The 23,485-nt window shown below is 42.6% G+C and overlaps 1 protein-coding gene across 2 annotated transcripts in view; it reads left to right on the forward strand.

The window, feature by feature from the left end:
- CDYL (chromodomain Y like) overlaps positions 1-23,485 on the forward strand; it is a 235,400-nt gene that overhangs the window by 128,997 nt on the left and 82,918 nt on the right. For both annotated transcript variants that reach the window (XM_023763006.1, XM_023763005.1), the window contains exon 2: positions 9,019-9,685. In XM_023763006.1, the coding sequence (XP_023618774.1) occupies positions 9,019-9,685 (667 nt within the window). The remainder of the gene's footprint in view (positions 1-9,018; positions 9,686-23,485) is intronic.

Consider the following 23,485-nt stretch of genomic DNA (forward strand, 5'->3'; position numbering starts at 1 on the left):
GCCTGCGCCCTCTTGCAGCCCGGGACCCCTCACTCCTTACACCCACCTGCTCACTGCTCCTTACCTCTCGTCTCGCTGCTCCTTAACGCTGCTGCCGTGGAGGCAAAAAAGGCTCCCACCACTGGCGCCATGCTCACCAACCATGAACCAGGCTTCTGGCTAAGTGGCACTCCCCCTGTGGGAACGAAATGACCACCCGCGTTGAGTGTCTTCCCCCTTGTGGTCAGTGCACATCATAGCGACCTGTCATTCCGCCGTTCAGTTGATTTGCGTATTAGGGTTTTATTATATAGAATGTTCTTTGTGGTTTCTTTTACTTAGCATAATATTTTCTAGATTCATTCATATTGTTTTAGTATGTGTCAGTACTTATTTCTTTTCATGGCTGAATAAAATTCCTTCACATGGGTATATAAAATTTTGTTAATCTATTCATCAGTTAATGGACATTTGGATTATTTCTACCTTTTGACTATTATGAATAGTTCTATAAACCTTTATGTGTAAGCTTTGATGAGGACAGAGCTTTACTATCTCTTGAGGAGGTTCATAAAAGTGAAATTGCTGGGTCATATGGCAGCTATATTTAATTGTTGGAGGATCTGTCAGACTGTTTTCCAAAGCGGATGCACCATTTTATATTCCCACAAGCAGCATATGAGGGTTCCAATTGTTGAAAAAGAATAAAAGATTCTTTTATGTAATGGTCTGTAACCTTGTAAGAAATCATTTAAACCCTGTATGCAAGGGTTTATTTCTGGGCTTTCTGGTCTATATGCCAGTTTCACACTGTTTTGATTACTATAGCTTTATAGTAAGTTTTGAAAACGAGAAATGTGAGTGCTATAACTTTACTGTTCTTTTTTACGGTTGTTGTTCTTCCTTTTGAATGGGATACTCTGAATCCCTTGCAATTGCATTTGGACTTTCAGGTTAGTATGCTAATATCTGCTCCAAAAAATTAGCTGGAATTTTAGTAGAGGTTGCATTTAATCTTTAGATCAATTTGGGAAATATTGTAATACTAGAGGCCTGGTGCATGGAAATTCGTGCACTCAGGGGGCATCCCTCAGCCTGGCATGTGCCCTCTCGCAGTCCGGGACCCCTCAGGAGATGTCCAACTGCTGGCTTAGGCCCGTTCCCTGGGGGATCGGGCCTAAGCTGGCAGTCAGACATCCCTCTGGCAGCCCAGGAGCCCTCAGGGGATGTTCACCTGCAGCTTAGGCCTGCTCCCCAGGGGATTGGGCCTAAGCTGGCAGTCTGACATCCCTCTGGCAGCCCGGGAGCCCTCAGGGGATGCCCAGCTGCTGCTTAGGCCCAGAGAGAGCGGGCCTAAGCCACAGTCAGACATCCTTAGCTCTGCGGAGGAGGTGGGAGAGGCTCCCGGCACCGCCGCTGCGCTCACAACTGTCAGCCTGGCTTGTGGCTGAGTGGAGCTCCCCCTGTGGGAGTACACTGACCACCAGGAGACAGCTCCTGCATTGAGCATCTGACCCCTGGTGGTCAGTGTGCGTCATAGCGACCAGTCATTCCACTGTTAGGGTCAATTTGCATAGTAACCTTTCATTATATAGTACTAGAGGCCCAGTGCACAAAATTTTGTGCACTCGGGAGGGTCCTTCAGCCCGGCCTGTGCACTCTCACAGTCTGGGACCTCTCAGGGAATGACAACCTGCTGGCTTAGGCCTGCTTCCCGGGGGATTGGGCCTAAGCTGGCAGTCAGACATCCCTCTGGCAGCCCGGGAGCCCTCGGGGGATGCCCACTTGCCAGCAGGGAGCAGGCCTAGCTGCAGTCGGACATCCTTAGCGCTGCTGAGGAGGCGGGAGACGCTCCCACCACCACCGCTGTACTGGCACCCGTCAGCCTGGCTTGTGGCTGAGCAGAGCTCCCCGTGTGAGAGCACACTGACTACCAGGGGGCAGCTCCTGCATTGAGCGTTTGCCCCCTGGTGGTCAGTGTGTTGTCATAGTGACCAGTGATTCCCAGTTGTTCTGCTGTTAGGGTCAATTTGCATATTACCCTTTTATTATATAGGATAGAGGCCTGGTGCATGGGTGGTGGCCGGCTGGTTTTACCTAAAGGGTGTCTCAGATCAGGGTTGGGGTCCCCACTGGGGTGCTTGGTCAGCCTGGGTGAGGGGCTTAGGGCTGTTTGCAGGCTGTCCACAGCCCCTTCAGGGTAGGGGTCCCTGCTGGGGTTCCTGGCCAGCCTGGGTGAGGGGCTGATGGCTGTTTTCAGGCTGGCCAAGCCCCCCAGCAGGGACCCTCACCCCATGAGGGTGTGGCCATCCTGGGTGAAGGGCTGATGGCTGTTTGCAGGCTGGCCACAGACCCCAGCCACCCAAGCTCCAAGTGGTGGCTGGCTGGAAGCAGGTATCTGGGATTTATTTAGCTTCTATAATTGAAACTTTGTTGCCTTTTGCAGAGGCCACAGCTGGCCAGGGCAGGTGGGAAGCTTAGCTTCCTCCATTGCTGGGTCAACCAAGCCTCCTGCTTGCTCCAGCTCTGTGGCTGTCGCCCACCATCTTGGTTGGGTTAATTTGCATATAGTCGCTCTGATGGGCTGGTGGGGGTGGCTTGGGCGTAGCGAAGGTATGGTCAGTTAGCATCTTTGTCTTTTATTAGTGTAGATTAACACTGTTGCATCGCCTGATCCATGATTATGCAGTGTCTTTCCAATTTAATTAGGATCACTGCTACTGTATGCAGTTGATGCAGTATACTACTGTATGTATTTATTTTTGTATATTGATTTATGTGGCCTGTGATGTTACTGCACTTTTTAATTCTAATAGTTTTATTGGTCTATATCATTATTCTATATCATTCATGTCATCTGCAAATAGATATAATTTTACTTCTCCCATTTCAACCTGATGTCTTTTTGTTTCTTTTCTTGCTTAAGTACTCAGATAGAACTTTAATACAATTTTTGCATAGAAGTGGAGAGAGGTCTTGTTTTTTATTTGGGGCAGGGGAAGGGATTCAGTCTTTCACCATTTAGTATATTAGCTGTGTGTATTTTCTAGATACCCTTTATCAGGTTGAGGAAGTTCCCTCTATTTCTAGTCTGTTGAGTGTTTACTAGTAATTGCTCTTTATGCATCTACTGAGATGATACTGAGCAAAACCAGCTAGGTCAGTGTGTCTTTTTTTTTTTTTTTTTTAGAATTTGTTCATTCATGTAAGTTATCTAAATCATTGGCATATAATCTTGGTATAATGTTTGTTTGTTTGTTTGTTTGTTTACTGTTAGTCTTTGTTATACTTGGTAGCTCTCCCTCTCGCAGTTTCTGTTGCCTGTTTTTTATCCCCAAAGTGTGGGTCATTTGTTCTTGGTTTTTTTGTGTGTTTTTTTCACATCTTATAATTTTTTTAAACTGAACATTTTAGATTATATGTAACAGCTCTGGATACTGGATTTATTTTTGTTACTTGCTTGGTGGTTTGATTTGTGTCTTGGCTAGACTATTATAGTGGTCTATTCCCCCTTTGTGAGGCTTTGATGTAACTCCTAGAGGTCCCAGCTTTGGGTGAGTGGGATGACTGGTTTGACTAGGGTCTCCTTTGCCTCTTTCCCTATCTTTCTAAGCCGCTGACTTTATTTGGTAGTACCCCTAGCTCTTTAGACTCTACTAATTACTCTGTTGTTTTTGATAATGCCTGGTGCATAAATTGTTCAGAAGCCTGGTCTAATTAAATTTAGTCAGGGGTAGTTTTTTAGTCCAGTCTTTGAGATTTGTTATTATCTCAATAAAGCTCTTCTTGGCTGTCCTTTTCCCTGGCTCTCCCTGGTGAACTAGGTGAGCTATAGTTTAATTTGTTGCTCTTAGTTATCATTTTCAAGAATATCCATAGGTTTAAACTTTCTGAAACTCTGTCTCAAACACAGTCATATTTCTTTTCTTATAGATAACTCTCCCCCAGGCAAAATCTCTGAACCACTAGTCTGATGCCAAGTAAGTGGTAGCCTCTGGTCTCAGCTTGCCTCTCCCAGCATTGAATATCTCCCCAATGAGTGAATTGGGGCAAGAGCAGTCAAAACCCCAGTATTTTTGTCCTGTCGCCCCCTGGGGTAGAGCCTCCATATGAGTAAGGCCAGTTTGAGGAAAGGAGCCCCTGACCTTGACTCTCTGTCATCCTCATCAGGGATTTATTTGCCTCTTCTACTTTGAGTGGGAGAGGGAATGCTGGTAGCCCGACTCCTGGTGAGATATGGTAGCTGTTGTCACTCTGAACTGTGTGGGGAAAGAAGGAAGTGGGTCATGGCTCAAAAGTCACAAACTTTCTTTGTTCTTATCAGGTGTTAGCAGGTTTTCTTGAATAAATCTTTCTTCATTCATTCCATGGCCATAGAGTTTAGTTTTAGGATTTTTTTTTCACCAGCTTTGCTTATTAGGAAGTATGTCTGCAGAGCTCCTTATAATGCCATCCCAGATATGAAACTCTACCTTGTGTGTTTAAATTTGACTACGTTGGTATGGTTTGTGCTGAACATCATCTGCTTCCTTCCAAGAATGTGAAATTTTGATGCATGTTAGGCAGAGGACACCTATGTTACCAACCCCCAGTAAAAATCCTGGATATTGAATCTCTAATGAGCTTCTCTGATAGATAAAACTTCGCATGTTTTGTGACAACTCATAGCCATTGGTGTAAGACCCAACTCAAAACACATTCAGTGTATCTCCACTGGGAGAGAAACCATGTAAGCCTGCTGTTGGTTTTCCCCAGACTTGATCCCATGTAAGCTATCCCCTTGCTTATTTTGCTTAATATCCTTCCACTGTAATAAATCATAGCTGTGAGTGCGACTGTATGCTGAGTCCCGTGAAACCTCCTAGTGAATCATCAAACTTGGGGGTGGTTTGGTTGCTCCCAACATACCAACTGTTGCTTTCCCCTGGCCTGGTATAGTTCAGGACACTGCTGAGGACTTGAAGGGGTTAATATGTTGGGGGAGGGGGGTGCTTCTCTTTGTGATCTCTTCCTCAGATTTTAACCATTCTGTTCACTCCTGACTCAGCACTCTGACACTAAAGCCTGTAAGACTCCACTTTCTGACTGTCAGCAGCAAATTAGGGAGCACAGAAGTCATTGAGTCCCCTTGTTTTAAGAGTCCAATCTCCTTAGTGTTGAGCTCTTGGTTTTTTTCTAGTGCTGTCAAATAGTTATGTTTATATTATTCCTCTATATCTTGCAGTAGAACTATCTACCTGTTTTCTTACTAGTTAACAACTGTTCTTAGTTAAGGTAAGTTTCAGATGGCTGGTGAAAAAAGGATCTTCCTCATCTAAAGAGCTGTTGCTTTCCCAAGGCCCACCAGAATTCTTTGATATAAAGGTTTTATTTATTTATTTATTATAGTGATGCTCTTTTATTCCAAACCAGGGGCCTGATGCACAAAATTCGTGCACGGAGGGGGGGGTCCCTCAGCCCAGCCTGCTCCCTCTCACATACTGGGAGCCCTCAGGGGATGTCCTACTGACGGCTTAGGCCCGCTCCCTGCTCCCCTTGGAGCCAGCTCCGCCCCTGGCCCCTCCATCACCGACTCCGCCTCTGCCCCCTCTGATCGCCAGCTCCACCCCTGCCCCCTCTGATCACTGGCTCCACCCCTTGCCCCCCCCAACCCCCCACCTCCTCCGCCACCTGTCTGGCCAACAGGTCTGGACACTTCAGTGGCGGGGCTGAGGGGACTGGGCGCCACCATCTTTGTGACGGAGTAACAGTTATTTTGCATATTACTCTTTTATTAAGATTATCCAACCGTTGGTGTAAGACCCAAACCCAAGAAAAGCTTTCATCATTGCTTGTGTTTTCAAAGTTATTCTGACAGCTTATTTACACTTTTCTCTGAGGCATCCAAGCAAGTATTAACAACCAGTATGGATGCTGACACAGTTATTGATGATGATACAATGTGACAAACTTTTCCTGCTGAGTATATTTTGCAACTTTGGTCTTTTTCTTGTAAGCCAATATATTTACATGCTTTGCCCTGATAGTGTTTCTCAGACTATTTGGTATTTCAACTGCAACAATGACAGTTACTCTTTCATCCTTCTCTTACTGAGCTCTTTAACCAGTTTGGGTTTCGCCTTGGATTTTTTTGTTCATGTGTTAGCAAACCTTTTGCCTATCCTTTTATTTCTGTCTTCTGCAACCCTATAGCACATTTCAGCACATTCCTGGGCCTAGCGATACTGGACTGTGCTCTGAGGTAGGTAAAATGGGTTTGGTGTTTGGAATGACCCTTTTTGATTAGTTTTACTGCTCTGTAAATCATCAGAGGACTTTATAATACTAAGAAAAGCTTGGTTTTACTTGTTTCACATTTTGTTTTTCTAGATTGAGTTTTAGAAGGAAATTCTAACAAGAGAACTTTGGTCAATTTCCTATGCCACTGGTACTCAAAAAAGCTGTTATGATTTGTATTTGCCAGAATTTTATTCTACATATGATTGTGGGTAACATTGCAAAACAGTACCTAGGTAATGTAGATGAGATTTTTATGCCTTTCTTCATTTTGTCTTGGTCTTTAAAAATCTAGTAGTAATTATCTGCAATTCTGTACTTCTGTGAAGACCTGGTTTTGTATAAAGTTCTTTGCATTGAAATTCTGTAACTAGAAGTGGAACCCTGCATTATATACTTTGAGAAAGACAGTTTGTTGATACTGTTTTTCAGAAAGTTACATTGTCAGGAAGAGGGAGAACTTAAGGGGAAGGGACTGGAAACCTGAAAAAAGATTTATTTATGTATGTCTCTTGTGGTTTTCCTCCCTCACAACTATAATTGTTGGAAATAATTTTAGGCTTAATATGCCAGTAAAACATTTTGTGGAATTCAGGTGATACCTTTTTGTGGGAGATTAATTTATTTTAGCAACTCAGAGTAGGAATCAACAGGACTTTCTGTTTAAGCTTTCAAAGAAGGAGGACATATGTCCTTGTATTGAAGCGGGGTTGCAGGGTGGGGGGGGATGTTCATGTCCCCAGTTTAGTCTGAAGTTGGTATTAGAGGCCTGTCGTGATTGTTAATCGTTGAAAAAAAAACACACAAAAGTAGTAATATTTTTTGACACATGAAAATTGCAAGATCCTAATTTTAGTGTCCATAAATAGTTTTTTGGGTGTGTGTATGTATGTGTGTATGTTCGTTTGTTTGTTTAATACCACCTCATTCACGTGTTGTTTGTGGCTGCTTTGGTGCTACAGTGGCAGAGTTGAGTAGCTGGCAGACCACATGGCCCATGTGGTCCTTTACATAATGTTTACCAACCCCTGATCTAGTATTTCCCCTGTTACTGCCTTCTTTCAGTGTCTAAACAAAGCTGGCCACTGAGTATACAGAAAACACAGCACATATACCCACTGCAGCTGCTAAACTGATTCCTGTTGTACCTCCTGTAGGTTTCCTGAGAGAGAGGCAGAACTGGTGCGGGGGAGGGGACTGGCAAAAGAAGGTTCCAGGGGTACATTCCAAAGACACTTACCCTGCTTCATCAGCCCCCTGCTTTAGCTTTAAGGAAATGGAAGGAAGGGAAATGGGGTCCTCTGGTTTACTGTACTTATGTTTCTGGAATGGTAATTGATTTAGAAAAAAAATTACTATTAAACATACTTTTGTCTTAGGACAGTCTCTTTACCCCTTGTATTTAAAACTTACTAAATTTTTTCTACCACGAAACTGATTTACATGGAATTTTCCAGAAGTACGTTTTTTACTTAAGTTGAAATACTTTTGCCTTTATACATAGTTCTTCACAAGCAAAGGAGCGGGCAGAGTGGGGGGGGGGGGGGCATTTTCAAAGCTCTCCATGCTACATTATGAATTGTGTGGACTTACATATGCAGATCTGGGATTACTTATCAGCTCTGTGGAGATCTTTTAGGCATGCAATCTGCCATCTGCTAAAAAAGGCCTTTCTTTACCCTTAATCCTTTTTGAACGGGAGCAACCATGTGATTTAATTTTAGGCTTTTCTATAGTTAAGGGCTCTAATTCTCTAAATCCAGGAAAATATATTTGAGTGGGGGGGGATTGAGAGTAGGGGAAATGATGGGGTGGGTTATTTTCCCATTCTCCAAAAGTGTCTGTGGTTGTATTCAATTAGCCTCTGTTGTTTTGGAACTAAATACACTATTATGTCATCTGACCTATACTTTGCCAGGAAGTTATTGATGTTCATGATAACTGATAGGCTTAGAGCTTTGTGTCCTTAATTAAATAGCTGTATGACTGTAGCCCTCTACTTACAAGGTATGGAGGTACATGCTGCCATTGGGGAAGTAGGCCCATGGTTTTTATGTTAACTGGAGAGGTAACGAGATTCTAAATATTTCTCCAATAACATGGAGGACATTATGTCAAGTATATTTTGTTCATGTGAGTCATAGAAGATTTCCCATTTACATTTAGGATGTTAAGGTAGTAGAATTTGTCACAGTAATAATGTTTTATGGAAAGGTATAAATTTGATACGGTATATATTGATCATCAGTTCAAAGATTAACAGCATCTTCCTTTAAAGATGATAGCGTAAAATTAGTTAAAACCAAGATTTGAAGGTAAATAACCTAACCATTCTAGATTGTTTTATTACCAGTAAAGCATTATGTTTTCTGTTAACCTTTTTAATTTTCACTGAGTGTTTCTAAAGGATACTTGGAGTGCAATAATGTTTCCTCTGTGAGCCAGTTCCACACCTTAGAGGCTCTTAGCCCTTCATAGGTTTGTGCATTTACCACAGCCAATTTATTGCTTGAGTGCCTGCTGTTGGTAACTTAAGGATGACCAGGCAAAAGACTATGGACGAATATTATTCTATTTTGTTTGACTTAATTTCAAGGAAATTGCAAAAATTACATATGTTCTGTTACTTTTCTGTTTTCAGATGATTTGATTTAGGGAAGAGAAGATCATTTTCATTGTTTGGTTTTTATTATTTTTGATATTATTAAGCTTGTATTTTTTAGATATTATGTTTATACATTTTTTCTTTTCTTTTATAAACAGGTAGAAAGCATTGTTGACAAAAGGAAAAACAAAAAAGGGAAGACAGAATATTTGGTTCGGTGGAAAGGCTACGACAGTGAGGATGACACATGGGAACCAGAACAGCATCTTGTGAACTGTGAGGAATATATTCATGATTTTAACAGACGCCACACTGAAAAGCAGAAAGAAAGCACATTAACCAGAACAAATAGAACCTCTCCAAACAATGCCAGGAAACAGATTTCCAGATCCACCAACAGCAACTTTTCTAAGACCACTCCTAAATCACTAGTGATCGGCAAAGACACTGAGTCCAAAAATAGTCAGTTATTTGCTGCCAGCCAGAAGTTCAGGAAAAACACAACTCCATCTCTCTCGAACCGAAAGAATATGGACTTAGCAAAATCAGGTATAAAGATACTTGTGCCTAAGAGTCCCATTAAGAGCAGGACCACAGTGGATGGCTTTCAGAGTGAGAGCCCCGAGAAACTGGACCCCGTTGAGCAGGGTCAGGAGGACACGGTGGCACCAGAAGTGGCAGCTGAAAAGCCAGTCGGAGCTTTATTGGGCCCTGGTGCAGAGCGAGCTAGAATGGGGAGCAGGCCCCGAATACACCCACTAGTGCCTCAGGTGTCTGGCTCCGTGACTGCAGCCATGGCCACGGGATTGGCTGTTAATGGAAAAGGTGAGTATCTAGGTGAGCAGCTCAGCGGTTGTTGTCCCTGTCAATGGCCATGGACTGTTAACTCAGCATGTGTGGTGATTTTTCAAAGGGGTGTGGGTGCTCCTTCCTTCTGTGTCTGTCCTACTCTAGATGGCAAGGAATCTGCAGAGTCTGTAACAGATGTCTGATTAACCGTTGAGAGAGTTTGCCAGCTTCTCTTTTCTTGAAGCCTTTGGCACTTCTCTCATAATCAGAACTGGCGAGTCTATTTAATTTGGCACCCACAAACTACCATCACATTGACTTGCATTAAACAGCGTCTCACTCTAAATAGGTTAATGTTGGTATTTGTTTTACAAGAAGTTTTATTCTGAAGCCACCTACCTTTATACATCTTAGACACTGAGTCTCATGTTAAGAATCTAAGTATAGCCCTGACTGGTTTGGCTCAGTGGATAGAGTGTTGGCCTGTGGACTCAAGGGTCCCAGGTTCGATTCCGGTCACGGGCACCAAAAAAAAAAAAGAATCTAAGTATAACCAGTGTTGATTAGAAGTCATGATCCTTATTATGCTAACCCATTTAATAATCAGAAATGCCTTTCAGTGAGGGTTTACCTAGTACCCCTACTCTTGAATTCTGCACCCTAATTGGTTATACCATGATCTCCCCATCTCCTAAGACAGCAGACCGTTTCCTTCCCTCCACTTTCCCATGCCTAGATAGCTACCAATTTGTTTAGATTCTATTAAGTGTTTCTCTGATAGTAAGCCCCACTCGTCCTCCCTCACTTTAGGTCCTGGTGATTTCTTACCTTCCATAGATTTCTAATTGCTCGCCTGTATCCTGCCTTTTGAGAGTTCCCAATTATTCTTTTTTTTTTAAAATATATTTTATTGATTTTTTACAGAGGAAGGGAGAGGGATAGAAAGTTAGAAGCATCGATGAGAGAGAAACATCGATCAGCTGCCTCCTGCACACCCCCTACTGGGGATGTGCCTGCAACCAAGGTACATGCCCTTGACCGGAATCGAACCTGGGACCCTTGAGTCCGAAGGCCGACACTCTATCCACTGAGCCAAACCAGTTAGGGCCCCAATTATTCTTGAATAGGAAAAGGGACTCCAGTTGCCTATCTGATGTTAACACCATTGCCTTAGTTAGCAGATGTGCTCCTAAGTTTCTCTGCTGGGCCCTCACCTACCGTTCTCACTCTCTCTCTCTCCAAGTCAGTACTCCTGCCATTCCCTTTCCTTACCTGTGTGTCTCCCTCAAGTAACACTAAGTAGATAATGTACAACAAAATGAAATGATCCCAGTTTGCTTAGGGGAGCTGTTTTTCTCTAAAGAAAATTCATCTAATATACTACTCTAACCATCTTACTGTGGTGCATCCAACAAGTTTTGGCTTAGGCCCTTGTGTAACAGTGAAGAGGTATGTTGAAATATGGGGTTTCCCTTTGGACAGTAAGTTGCCATCTTGCTAGTGATTTTCAGATACACACTTTCCCCAAATGCAGCACCTCTTCCCTATTCCAAAACTTTTGCCTTCACCTGTGTAAAGGAACTTGCGTGAGCTCATTTAGAGTTGACCTTGTATTTTTGACCTGTTTGTGAGTATAGTTTTCTCTTACTTTGTTGCAAATGAAGGACCATAGGAGTTCAGAGGTAGAAGATACTTTATAAAGCAGCTAATAGTATGCTTTATTCTACAGATAGGGAAGTCGAGTCCAGAGAGAGTGTGATGTTCAGACAGAACTAAGAGCAGATATGGAATCAGAGCATTTCTCAATTTCTACTCCCTAGTTTTTCTCAACATTGCAAGCAAGCCTCCACAGGACAAAGGAACATCTACCTCTTGATTGATTATTTAGGGTCAGGCCCTGTGCTGGGCTCTGACTTCAAATAAGGACTGGGCCCCTGCTGTGACCCTCTGGGACAGGGGTTGACAAACTATAGCCTGCGGCCAAACCCATTGCACCATTTGTTTTGGTAGGGCCTACAAGCTAATAATGGTTTTTATAATATTTGAAAAAAATAAATGGAATTATATTTCATGACACGTGAAAATATAAGAAATTCAAATTTGTGTTCATAAATAAAGTTCTATTGGAACACAGCCATAGTCATTTGTTCACTTATGGTCTGTGGCTGCTTTCCAGTCACAGAGATAGAGTTGAATCACTGTGACAGAGACCTTATAGCTGCAGAACTGAAAAATTTACCTGACTCTTTACGGAAAAGGTTTCCTAACCTCTGCTCTAGGAAGCCACAGTCCTGGGCAGTATTTTGTGGGGATGTGGTGGGCAAGGGGACAAAAAAGGCTTTAGAAGACATGTGGTTCCGCCTTGATTGTGTACAAAAGTTCTATGTACCTACCTTTGGGGGGGGGGGGGATGTCATGATTTTCCAAACTTTTGACCCCTAAGTTTTTGACATTATTCTTTCACCACATTTACGCAGGGTTAACTGCCCTCTGCAAAAGCCTTCAGTTTTGTGTATAATAAGTATGCTGGCCTCTATTTAAATAAGGAGCTGCTGACTTCTATGTTTATTACTCTTCCCATATAAAAAAATTAAATGTCCTTAAGGATGGCTATGGTTAGAACAACGAGGGATGTGAAAGCATAAAATCTTACATTATTTTTATCTTGTTCTATGGAGTTAGGTATTTGGGGTTGGAATAACACTGTTTCCAAGGCCCTTCTCTCCTGGCCCTGAGTCCTATATACTCTACTTACAAGAGAGGAAGCATGGAAGCCACTCAGGAATGTTGTTAGGGCAGTGGTAAATGATATCCCCGATGGCCATGATCGAAATCAGGTTTGCAGACTAAAAAAGAAAAGAACCAGCATCTACACCCTCAGGAGCCTGCAGTTGGAGTGTCCTTCCTGAAAGAAATGCGAAGCCAAAAACAAGTGGTGTCTTGCTTAGACAACTTGGCACCTACCAAAGGCCTTTGCTTCCCCGCACCCCTCCCCTTTTTAGGAAGTTGATTTTGTTGTTCCCTCAATTGGAGTGTAAGCTCCATGAAGGAATTTTGTTTTGCCAGGACTAACTCTTACTGTCTAGAGTAGTGCCTGCGCATAGTAGGTGCTCTGCAAATGTTTGTAGAAGTAATGATTCCATTGCTCACTAAAGACAAGGTGCTCTCTAAAGACAAGGATGGTAATGAGTCTTTGTAGCCTTATCACTGGGTCACACTAACATAGGAAGGGAAAACGCTATTGAAATGACAAAGTATGTGGGCCAGAAGCACGGGAACATTCCAGAAAACCCCTTACTAGCTCTCAGGGTGCATCTTTCCTGGATGACAGGCAGTACTGAAGCTATGTTAGCTTCATTTTAAAATTTTTAAAGCAGTTGTTTGGTTTTACTTTCCATATTAATTGTAGAGCTATATAAGAAAACTAATGAGTATTTCAAAAACGAATTAAAACAAATCCTCATGGCATCATTGGGAAATGAACCATCTATATAAAATATTAATCGACTGTGAGGGATATTTTTGCCACCAAATACAGCAGATATTAAAATATCTGTTAGCCAAAAAAGTAAATGTTTCTGGAGAATTTTAACACATATGATTATTTTTACAGAATAACTGTGTGTTTGTATACTTAATTTTTAACTTTTAAATATTAAACAAAGATTTAAGGTTGAATATATTGCTTCACTCAGAAATATGAGAAATGTTAAAACTTAAGTGATACACCTATCTTCTGTTATTCTTTGAATTGCTTAATAATTTAATCCTAAAAAAGAAATAATTCTTTTACATTTTTTATTAAAAATCTTCAAACAAATCCTCTTTAATATATTTGAGATAAACAATTGAGATACTTCATTAATGACAACTATATTAATGTAGTCCCTTAGTTTTCCTTATTCTTAAGTAATAATAGAAATAAGAGAGCTCTCTCCATAAACAACTTTTGTTTTTATATACAATCTATATATATAAAAACCTAAAGCTACTGAACGACCGGTTGATCGGTCGCTATGATGCGCACTGGCCACCAGGGGGTAGACACTCAACGCAGGAGCTGCCCCCTGGTGGTCAGTGTGCTCCCACAGTGGGAGCGCCGCTCAGCTGACCGGCGGGTGCCAGACGCAGGGCTCACGGCTGGCTGCTGCAGCCCAGAAACTGCAGCGGAGCGGCAGCGAGCCTACTGAGCAGTGGCAGCAACAGGCACAGCAGGGCCAGGATGAACAGGAGCGGCAGGCACCGGTTTCGGCCCGATCCCTGCAGGCTATGCTAAGGGACCCCACCGGTGCACAAATCCGTGCACCAGGCCTCTAATATAGTAATAATTTCCAATTTTGTCATGTTTCAGCTTTGGGGTAGTCCTCTCAAACTGTATATAATCATCTCATACCACACTTGTGCCCCAGATGTTGCTCACCATGAGACTGAACTCATATTTGTCTTTTCACTTCCTGTTTTTGAGTCTAAGTTGGGTGCTCTTCCAAGTCAGTCACATTTTATTTTTTTATTTTTATATATATTTTATTGATTTTTTTCACAGAGAGGAAGGGAGAGGGATAGAGAGTTAGAAACATTGATGAGAGAGAAACATCGATCAGCTGCCTCCTGCACACCTCCTACTGGGGATGTGCCCGCAACCAAGGTACATGCCCTTGGCCGGAATCGAACCCGGGGCCCTTCAGTCCGCAGGCTGACGCTCTATCCATTGAGCCAAACTGGTTAGGGCTCAGTCACATTTTAAATTACAAATGAAGAAAGGCTATTTAAAAACTCAAATTATCAGAAACCTCTTGAAAGAAGGCACTAAGGAGTCAAATTCTCCAAGGTGGCTTGGACACTTGTACTGAAGGGAAGAGAGTTTATTCCCTCTGAGAGAGTAAATGCTGGTGGAAAAGATGCAGAGAAATATCCAGAATGGTGGACAAACACAATACTTTACATGGTAAAATGGGAAAGCACCGTGGCAAACATTTTAATCTTCTCCTGTAGAATCTTCTATATTGTCTAGTCCAGGGGTCCTCAAACTTTTTAAACAGGGGTCCAGTTCACTGTCCCTCAGACCGTTGGAGGGCCGGACTATAGTTTAAAAAAAACTATGAACAAATTCCTATGCACACTGCACATATCTTATTTTGAAGTAAAAAAACAAAACGGGAACAAATACAATATTTGTATTTGCATGTGGCCCGCGGGCCGTAGTTTGAGGACCCCTGGTCTAGTCCAATTGTTCATATGTAATTGGTACTTAATTAACACTTGTGTGGGAATGAAGGAGTTGCTGGAGGAATTTCTGTTATTCTACTTTCATTATTGCTATTTTCTAAAAACTGTGAACAGAAGATTTTGGGGGTAATTGGAAGAACTTGCAAAGAAAACAAGAGCTAGGGCAAGTTTTGAGCTTGCATGCAAATATGGAATGACATATGATTCTTCCAGCTGGAAAAACTGAAGAAAACATCTGTCGATTAATGGTGCAGAAAACCCTTTTAATATATCAGTGAATACTTTTGCTGTATGGCAATATCCAGCAGGCAACTTTATAGATAATCACTAGGCCCCTCACCCAGATTTGTTCACTGTAGAGCTCAGTATCACCAGAATGAGTTTCAGAGCAGTAGAGCCTTGCCACTGTCTTGGGCACTTGGTCATTTGGAGACAGAAATTAGCTCAGTGTGTGATTCTGTGCATTTGCTGTTGTTACCCCCAAACTACAGTCTCTGAAGTCTTTTTCTGTAATTTTTCCTAGTTGGGCTGGCTTCTTCCCCCTTCTCATCTGCCCCCCAACATAGTAGTGCACCTGTAGCCTTTATAGCTGTGTCCTCATCAAATTCTGTGACATTCTCAACCTCCTGCAAGAGGACTTCCCGTTCACCTTCCTACCTTCACTGAAATCAGAAACCTGTACCACAGGCCTCCTCTTTCCCTCACAGCCTCTGGAGTAGAATACTCATCTCCAGATGATGGCAGGGAAAGTGAAAGCCAGCCTCTTCCAGGCTCATATGAAGTCCCTTGTTGAGGCTTGTTTTCTGACTTTTCTCCCTGCTTGTTACTGTCTGATTGACCAGCCTCGTGGTCCTATTTCAGCATTCCTCAAAGACTTGGGCTTCTGAGTCACCCCATGACAACCTCATCTCTAATACTATTGTGTTTATTGTGTCCCTGCATTGTGCTAGACTCATTACATCAATCTGTCGTTAGTCACTATACCTGCTACTCTTAAGGAATGCCCATTTTACTGATAACGCTAGGCTGAAAGAAGTGAAGGGACTAGAATTCAATAGCCCCCTTTTCTCAGGGTTCTCCTTTTTAAAAAACTTGTTTTCACCATATTCTCACTTTTCTTATAGGCAAGACTTATGGAGAATATGGTTCACAGTTGCTTTCTCTTTTCTTTTCCTACTCACTCTTCAGTCTGGCTCCTGTCCTAAATCATTCTCCAGTATTCAATACCTTGGTCCCTGATCACCTCCTAATCACTAAATCTGGTACTTCAGTCTTTATCAGAACAGGTCACTCCCAGCCACATGTATTATAATTCACCACGTCTTTGTTTTTGTTTTGTTTTCATTTTTCATTGTAACAAGCACATACATTAAGTTTACCATCTTAAACATTTTGAGTATAGTACAGAATGTTCAAGTACATTTACTTTGTGTATAACAGATTTCTAGAACTTTTTCATTTTACAAAGCTGAAACTCAGTGTCTATTAAACACTGATGCCCTTCCCACTTCCCAGCCCTTGGCAACCACTGTTCTTTGTTTCTGTGATTTCAGAACTTTAGATGCCTTATATGAGTAGATTTAAATAGTATTCTCCTTTTGTGAATGGCTTATTTCTCTTAGCATAATGTTTTGAGGTTCATCCATGTTGTGTAGCCTATGACAGGATTTCCTTTTTAAGGCTGCATATGTATTTCATGGTATGAATATACTACATTTCTTTTCTTTTTAATTTAAATTTTTTATTGTTGACACTATTGCAGATGTCCCCCATTACCCTCCCTTTGCCCACCTCTACCCAATCCCCCTCCCATGACCTTCACAACACTATTGTCTGTGTCCATGGGATATGCATGTATATATGTTCTTTAGTTATTAATCCCTTCACCTTCCTCTCTCCAGCCCCCTCACCACCCTCCCCTCTGTCATTTGTCAATCTGTTCCATGTATCCGTGCCTCTGGTTCTATTTTGTTTGTCAGTTTATTTTGTTCATTAGATTCCACTTATTAGTGAGGTCATACAGTATTTTTCTTTCTCTGGCTTATTTCACTTAGCATAATCATCTCCAGGTCCATGCATACTGCTGCAAAGGGTTCCTTCTTTCTTATAGCAGCATAATATTCTATTGTGTAAATGTACCACTGCTCTTTTATCCATCATCTGCTGGTGGGCACCTGGGCTGTTTCAAGATCTTGGCTATCTTACCTAATAATAGACAAACATGTAAATTGACCGTACCTTTGCTATGCTAACCAGCCAATCAGGAGAGTATGCAAATTAACCCAACAAAGATGGTGGTTAATTTGCATACGTAGGCTCCAAGGGGCGGAGTGAAGCCTGATGGCTCCGGGGCTGGCCGGAGCCCAACCAGAGCGAAGGCCTGGGTCCCGGGTGCCAGAGGCAAACCGGTGCCAGCAGCCAAGGGAAGGGAAGGCTTATTGCACAAATCTCTTCATGCAACAGGCCTCTAGTTATAAATAAAGCTGCTATAAGGGTGCATATATTCTTTCTGATTGGTGTTTCAGGGTTTTTAGGATATAATCCCAGAAGTGGGATTGATGAATCAAAAGGCAGATTTTTGTTTGTTTGTTTTTGGTTAATCCTCACTGGAGGATATTTTTTCCCATTACTTTTAGAGAGAGTGGGGGGGGGGGGGATGAGATCTAAGATAGACACATTGACTGGTTGCCTCCCTCACACACCCCAACCAGGGGTGGGACGTGAACCCGCAACCATGGTACGTGCCCTTAGCCGGGAATCGAACCTGCAACCCTTCAGTGTGCAGGGCAGTGCTCTAACCATTGATCAGCACCGGTCAGGGCACATTTTTTACTTTTTGAGGAAACTCCATACTATTTTCTACAGTGGCTGCACCAGTCTGCATTTCCACCAACATTGCACTAGGATTCCCTTTCCTCCACATCTTCGACGTTTTATTGATAGTAGACATTCTGACAGGTGTGAGAATTGTGGTTTTAATTTGCATCTTTCTGATGATTAGTGACCTTGAGTGTTTTCTCACATATCTATTGGCCATCTCTATGTTCTCTTTGGAGAAGTGTCTATTCAGATCCTTTGCCCATTTTTTATTTTAAATATATTTTATTGATTTTTTTTTTTACAGAAAGGAAGGGAGAGGGATAGAGAGTTAGAAACATCGATGAGAGAGAAACATCGATCAGCTGCCTCCTGCACACCCCCTCACTGGGGATGTGCCCGCAACCAAGGTACATGCCCTTGACTGGAATCGAACCTGGGACCTTTCAGTCCGGAGGCCGACGCTCTATCTACTGAGCCAAACCAGTCAGGGCTCAGCTTCAATTTTAAATGATAGCCTTGCTGGATAAAGTAGTCTTGGTTTCAGGATTTTGCTTTTCATTACTTTGAATACCTCATGCCAATCTCTTCTGGCCTGAAGTGTTTCTGTTGAAAAATCAGCTGACAGCCTTTTGGGAACTCCCTTTTAAATAAATAACTGTTACTCTCTTCTTGCCATTAAGAATCTCTCTTTGTCTTTAACCTTTGCCATTTTAATTATGATGTGTCTTGTTGTGGGTCTCTTTGCATTCATCTTGATTGGGGACTCCCTGTGTTTCCTGAACTTGTGTAACCTTTTCCTTCACTAGGTTAGAGAATTTTATTTGTTTGTTCAAATAGGTTTTCTATCCCTTGCTCACTTTCTTCTTCCTTAGGCACCCCTATGATGCAGGTATTGTTACATTTCATGGTGTCCCATTTCATGGAGTGCGGGTGAATTTCCCGCCAAAATATAAGATGGCTCTGTCTTTTGGTTTTGTTCCATCCACCAAAAGGGTGGATTACAAACAAATATTTGGTAATACGCAGTTACAATCAGCCCGAGTTTACACGTTTCCCGCACTCCACCGCAAATCTATATGAACCGAGTTAAAGACGGCTCCCGCGGAGTACGCGCAATTCACGCGAGCCGACTTAACTCGTTTCCCGCACTCCAAGTGTTAAATTATTCCTGTTTTAAATTCTTTTGTTGTTGCTGTTGTTATTGCTCCAATTAGGTGTTTTTTTACTACCTTATCTTTCAAATTGTTGATTCGAGCCTCTGCTTTATCCAGACTACTTTTAATTCCTTCCAATGTATTCTTTTTTTTTTTTATCCTCACCTGAAGACATTTTCCCCCCTCATTGATGAGAGAGAGAGAGAGAGAGAGAGAGAGAGAGAGAGAGAAACATCAGTGTGAGAGAGAAACTTCAAACAGTTTCCTCCCAGATGTGCCCCGACTGGGAATTGAACCCACCACCCTTTAGTGCATGGCCAATGCTTGAACCACTGAGCCACATTGGCCAGTACCTTCCAGTGTATTCTTTTTTTTTTTTTTTTTAATATATTTTATTGATTTTTTACAGAGATGAAGGGAGAGGGATAGAGAGTTAGAAACATCGATGAGAGAGAGAAACATCGATCAGCTGCCTCCAGCACACTCCCTATTGGGTATGTACCCGCAACCAAGGTACATGCCCTTGGCCGGAATCGAACCTGGGACCCTTCAGTCCGCAGGCCGACGCTCTATCTACTGAGCCAAACCGGTTAGGGCTCCAGTGTATTCTTGATGTCAGATACGGTATTCTTCATTTCTGGTTGGTTCTTGTTCATGATTTATATGTCTTTTTTCATTCTGATGTAAATTAAGATGTTACTACTAAGTTCCTTATAGTTTCTATTAAGCTCCTTGAGTATCTTTATAACTATTACTTTGAACTCTATATCTGGTAAATTGCCTGCCTTCATTTAATTTAGTTCTTTTTTCTGGAGATTACTCTTTTTCTTTCATTTGTACATTGTTTCTTTGTCTCCACATTTACCTGTCTCTTTGTTCATTTTTGTGTATTAGATAGAAATGTTGTGACTCAGAGTCTTTGTGGGGTGAACTTATGTAGTAAGTATCCTGTGGAATCCAATGATGCAGATTCCTCTTATCTCCTGAGCTGGATGCTCTAAGAATGTCCCTTTTGTGGATTATTTGGGCTCTCCTCTTATAATTTGTTCTTAATTGTTGTCCCTTTTGTGTGAGGAATCAACCCTCAGGCTGGCTGACTGTGAGGCTTAACCCCAGCCACATTGTCCACGCTGTTGTACAGGTGCTGGCAAAACAAAACAATACAAGAAGCAAAACAACAGCTTACAACAGAACCCAACAACAGCAAAAGCAACCACGAAAGAAAGGAGAATTAGAAAATGAAAAAGAGAATAAGAATAATAATAGGAAAAAGAAAATGGGGTAAAAAAAAAAGCATAGGAAAAGAAAGAAGGGAGAGAAAATATAAGAATAAAAAATAGGAAAAGGAAAACAGTAAAGAAAGAGGAAGACAGTATGAAAAGGGGGAAAAAGGATAAACTAAGAAAAGGTAAAAAGGAGAAAGAAAAAGCAATAAGAAAAGGGAAGAGAAAAATAAGAGATATGAGAGAAAAAATAATAGAGTAATGAAAAAGAAAAAATAAATAGAATAATGAAAAAACATCCACAAAGTGGAATTCATCTCAGCAGAATTTAGTGCCTTCTGGGATCTCCCTTTGGATCCTATTCTTATGTTGACTGAGGCTGATTCTTGTATGCAGCCTTCAGGCCTCCCGGGTGGTACTAGCCAATGTCAGAAGCTGTCCACGTTTGGCTCTCGGTGACATGTTCAGAGCTTCAAGCGATCCACAGTTTGTGGCTGTCTCCTGTGGGCTTGGCTATGCAAAGAAGGGACCAAGGCTGCTTTTTAGCAGCATGGGGCCCCAGGGCATGTCAGCAAACTTCCTAGTATACCTCAGGATTGGCCTCTGCCTGCCAGCCAGCTATCAAAAGGCTGTTTCTGAAAGGGCTTTTGGCAGAATCAGGAGGATCAGACTTCTGAATCTCCTATGAGGGTGAGGGTGAGGTGCTGTTCAGGGAAGATGATGGGTGTGTTCCCCATCTCAGAGCCATACATCTGAGTGTGTCCCATTATATTTCCCTACCTGTGGTAGGGTGGAGCCCCTCGGAGGCAGCTCTTTGCGGTCTGAAGTAAGCTGTTCTGCGAGGGGCAAACAAACGCCAGTCAGGTTCCCAGGAAGTGGGGGAATGGCCTCACCCCAAGCCCATCACTGACGCCCCTATAGTCTGGCCAAACCCATAGTCTTGTCCTCTGCTGCAGCCTCCTTAGCAGTGTTGGACACGCTTTCCCCGGCTGCTGCTGCAGGGAGGGGCTTGTGCCTCAGGAAAAATGGCTGCTTGAGGGGGGGTGGGGCGGGGAATCCTGTCAGCTGGTCTTCCACGTCTCTTCCCAGTGCCTCCCACCCCAGACTCTTATTAGGTGACTCTAGTCTGCACTGCCCTCCCTCTGGCAAAGCCCATGTTGAGTGGCTGTGAATGAAAATCCTGTGCTCTGGCCCTTTAAAAAAGACTGGCTTTGCCCTAGCTGGTTTGGCTCAGTGGATAGAATGTCAGCCTGTGGACTGAAGGGTCCCGAGTTCGATTCCGGTCAAGGGCACATGCCCAGGTTGCGGGCTCGGCCCCCAGTGGGGGGTGTTCAGGAGGCAGCCAATCAATGATTCTCTCTCATCATTGATGTTTCTCTCTCTCCCTCTCCTTTACTCTCTGAAATCAATAAAAATATATTTTAAAAATATAAATAAGTAAATAAATAAATAAATAAATAAATAAATAAAGTGGCTTTGTCTTTGGCAGATAGAAGCCCCCTTCAGGGCTGCATGCTATGTGGGCAGCTGTTTCTGGCTCTGACACTCCCGGCTAGGGAGCCCAGTCAGGGTCCAGGGCTCACTCCTCACCCTTGGCCTGCCGCCCATGGGAGCAGGCCTTCCCTTCTCATGATCCTGCCCTTCCTATCATTCTCCAGGTGGTTTCTGCCCTTCCTTGTTAAAAGTCACCTCTTCAGCTAGTCTTCAGTTGGTAATTCAGGGTAGATGTTACCCAATTTAGTTTTATTTCCAGTTTGGTTCTGGGTGGAGGTGCAAGAAGGATCTACCTACTCTGCCACCATCTTGAAAACCCCTACCATTTATCCATTCTTTATCCATTCTTTTGATGGACATCTGGGTTGCTTCCACCTCTTGGCTAATGTGAGTAGTGCTACAGAGTATATGGGTATACAAAAATCTCTTTGAGATCCTGCTTTGAATGCTTTGGGATAAGTATACAGAAGTGGAATTGCTGGATCATAGGGTATTTTATATTCCCAACAACAGTACACAAGGTCTCCAATTTTTCCACATCCTCACCAATACTTCTTATTTTGTCTTTGTTTTTAAATACTTGTTTCTGGAGCCCTACTATTCTTTATTCACCTTTTACATCTCGGGCTGTTTTCTTTACTTATTTTTCTTATGCTAAGCCAGCAGAAAAGATGATTTATTGTACACATGTTACATTCAGCCATAACTGAGAACAGAACTAATCCAGAATGTCACAGGTCCAGCGCCAAGGACCAAAGGAACTGTTTTTGTATGAGCCAGTGTAGCAATCAGATGGCAATAGATGTTCTAGAGCCCATTGAGAAGTTCTAGACAGCAGGCATTCAGTCTAAAAATTGGTACCAGTGTCCTTGGCCCCTGGCTTTCCTTATTTCTGCTCCTGTGCCTTCCATGGATGCAGAAGCTAGCAGTTTACTTGGACATCTGCCTCATCTTTCTTTTGTGCTTCTTCCTCTACTTGGTTCTTACGGTGCAGAAGTTTCTAAGAAGATGGCACTGAGGTCAAGATGGCTATTTCTTTTCAATTGCCTTCTTCTGCCACCCCTTAATTGGCACAGTTCCTAAGACTGCCATGACACCCAAACACAGAAGGGTATTTGTATGGTGCAACTGCTCAGGTCAGGGGCCACCTACTTGGGGTTCCAGCCACCACTCCCCACCTAAGCACTTCTTCCCAATCAGTAAAGTCAACAGGCTCTACTCCTGTTCCCAGGCCCCTGCTCTAGTTGCACATATCCTTTTAAGTGGAGTTGACATGGGCCTCTTTACTGCTATCCCCAGCATACAGGGAACTTTGAAAGGAAGACCTGAGACTTTCATGCTAGTTTTTCTACCTCCCCCATGGAAGGTGGCCCCTAAATGTGTGATTCATCTTAACATGACTTTTCCTAATTTTACCATTTTATTGAAAATTAATAATACAGTATTGTTTTATCTGGGCAAAAGCTAGTAAAGAATTTATTCTACCTCAGAAAACAAACCCAGTGATCAAAGCACTTGTCTGACTGTAAAATGTGCACAGCTGCTTGCCATTATTTGGGTGCTAAGGGGAGAATAAGGCTTCTATTTCTCCCAAGGAGTCTGGTTCCATTTGGTTCCTTGGCTCACCTCACCTTTCCCACTTTCCATAGCTTTGGCCTCTGCAACTGCAATCGGCTGTGCTTGATTCATTTTACTTGGCTTCAAGCAGTTGTTGGCTCTGATTAACTATCTTTGGTAATTTCTCAGTTCCTGAAACAGTTTCTGCCCTGGTTTTAAGGCATGTGGGAGGGTGGGGGAGGGGGCGGGGGGGGTTGTTGTTTTGTTATCCTCGCCCTAGGATATATTTATTGATTTTTTTTTTAGGGAGAAAGAGAAACACCAATCTCTTGCTTCCCTTACACACCCAGAGTGGGGATTGA

This window comes from Myotis lucifugus, unplaced genomic scaffold, assembly GCF_000147115.1.
Source record: "Myotis lucifugus unplaced genomic scaffold, Myoluc2.0 scaffold_272, whole genome shotgun sequence".
NCBI classification, from domain to species: domain Eukaryota; kingdom Metazoa; phylum Chordata; class Mammalia; order Chiroptera; family Vespertilionidae; genus Myotis; species Myotis lucifugus.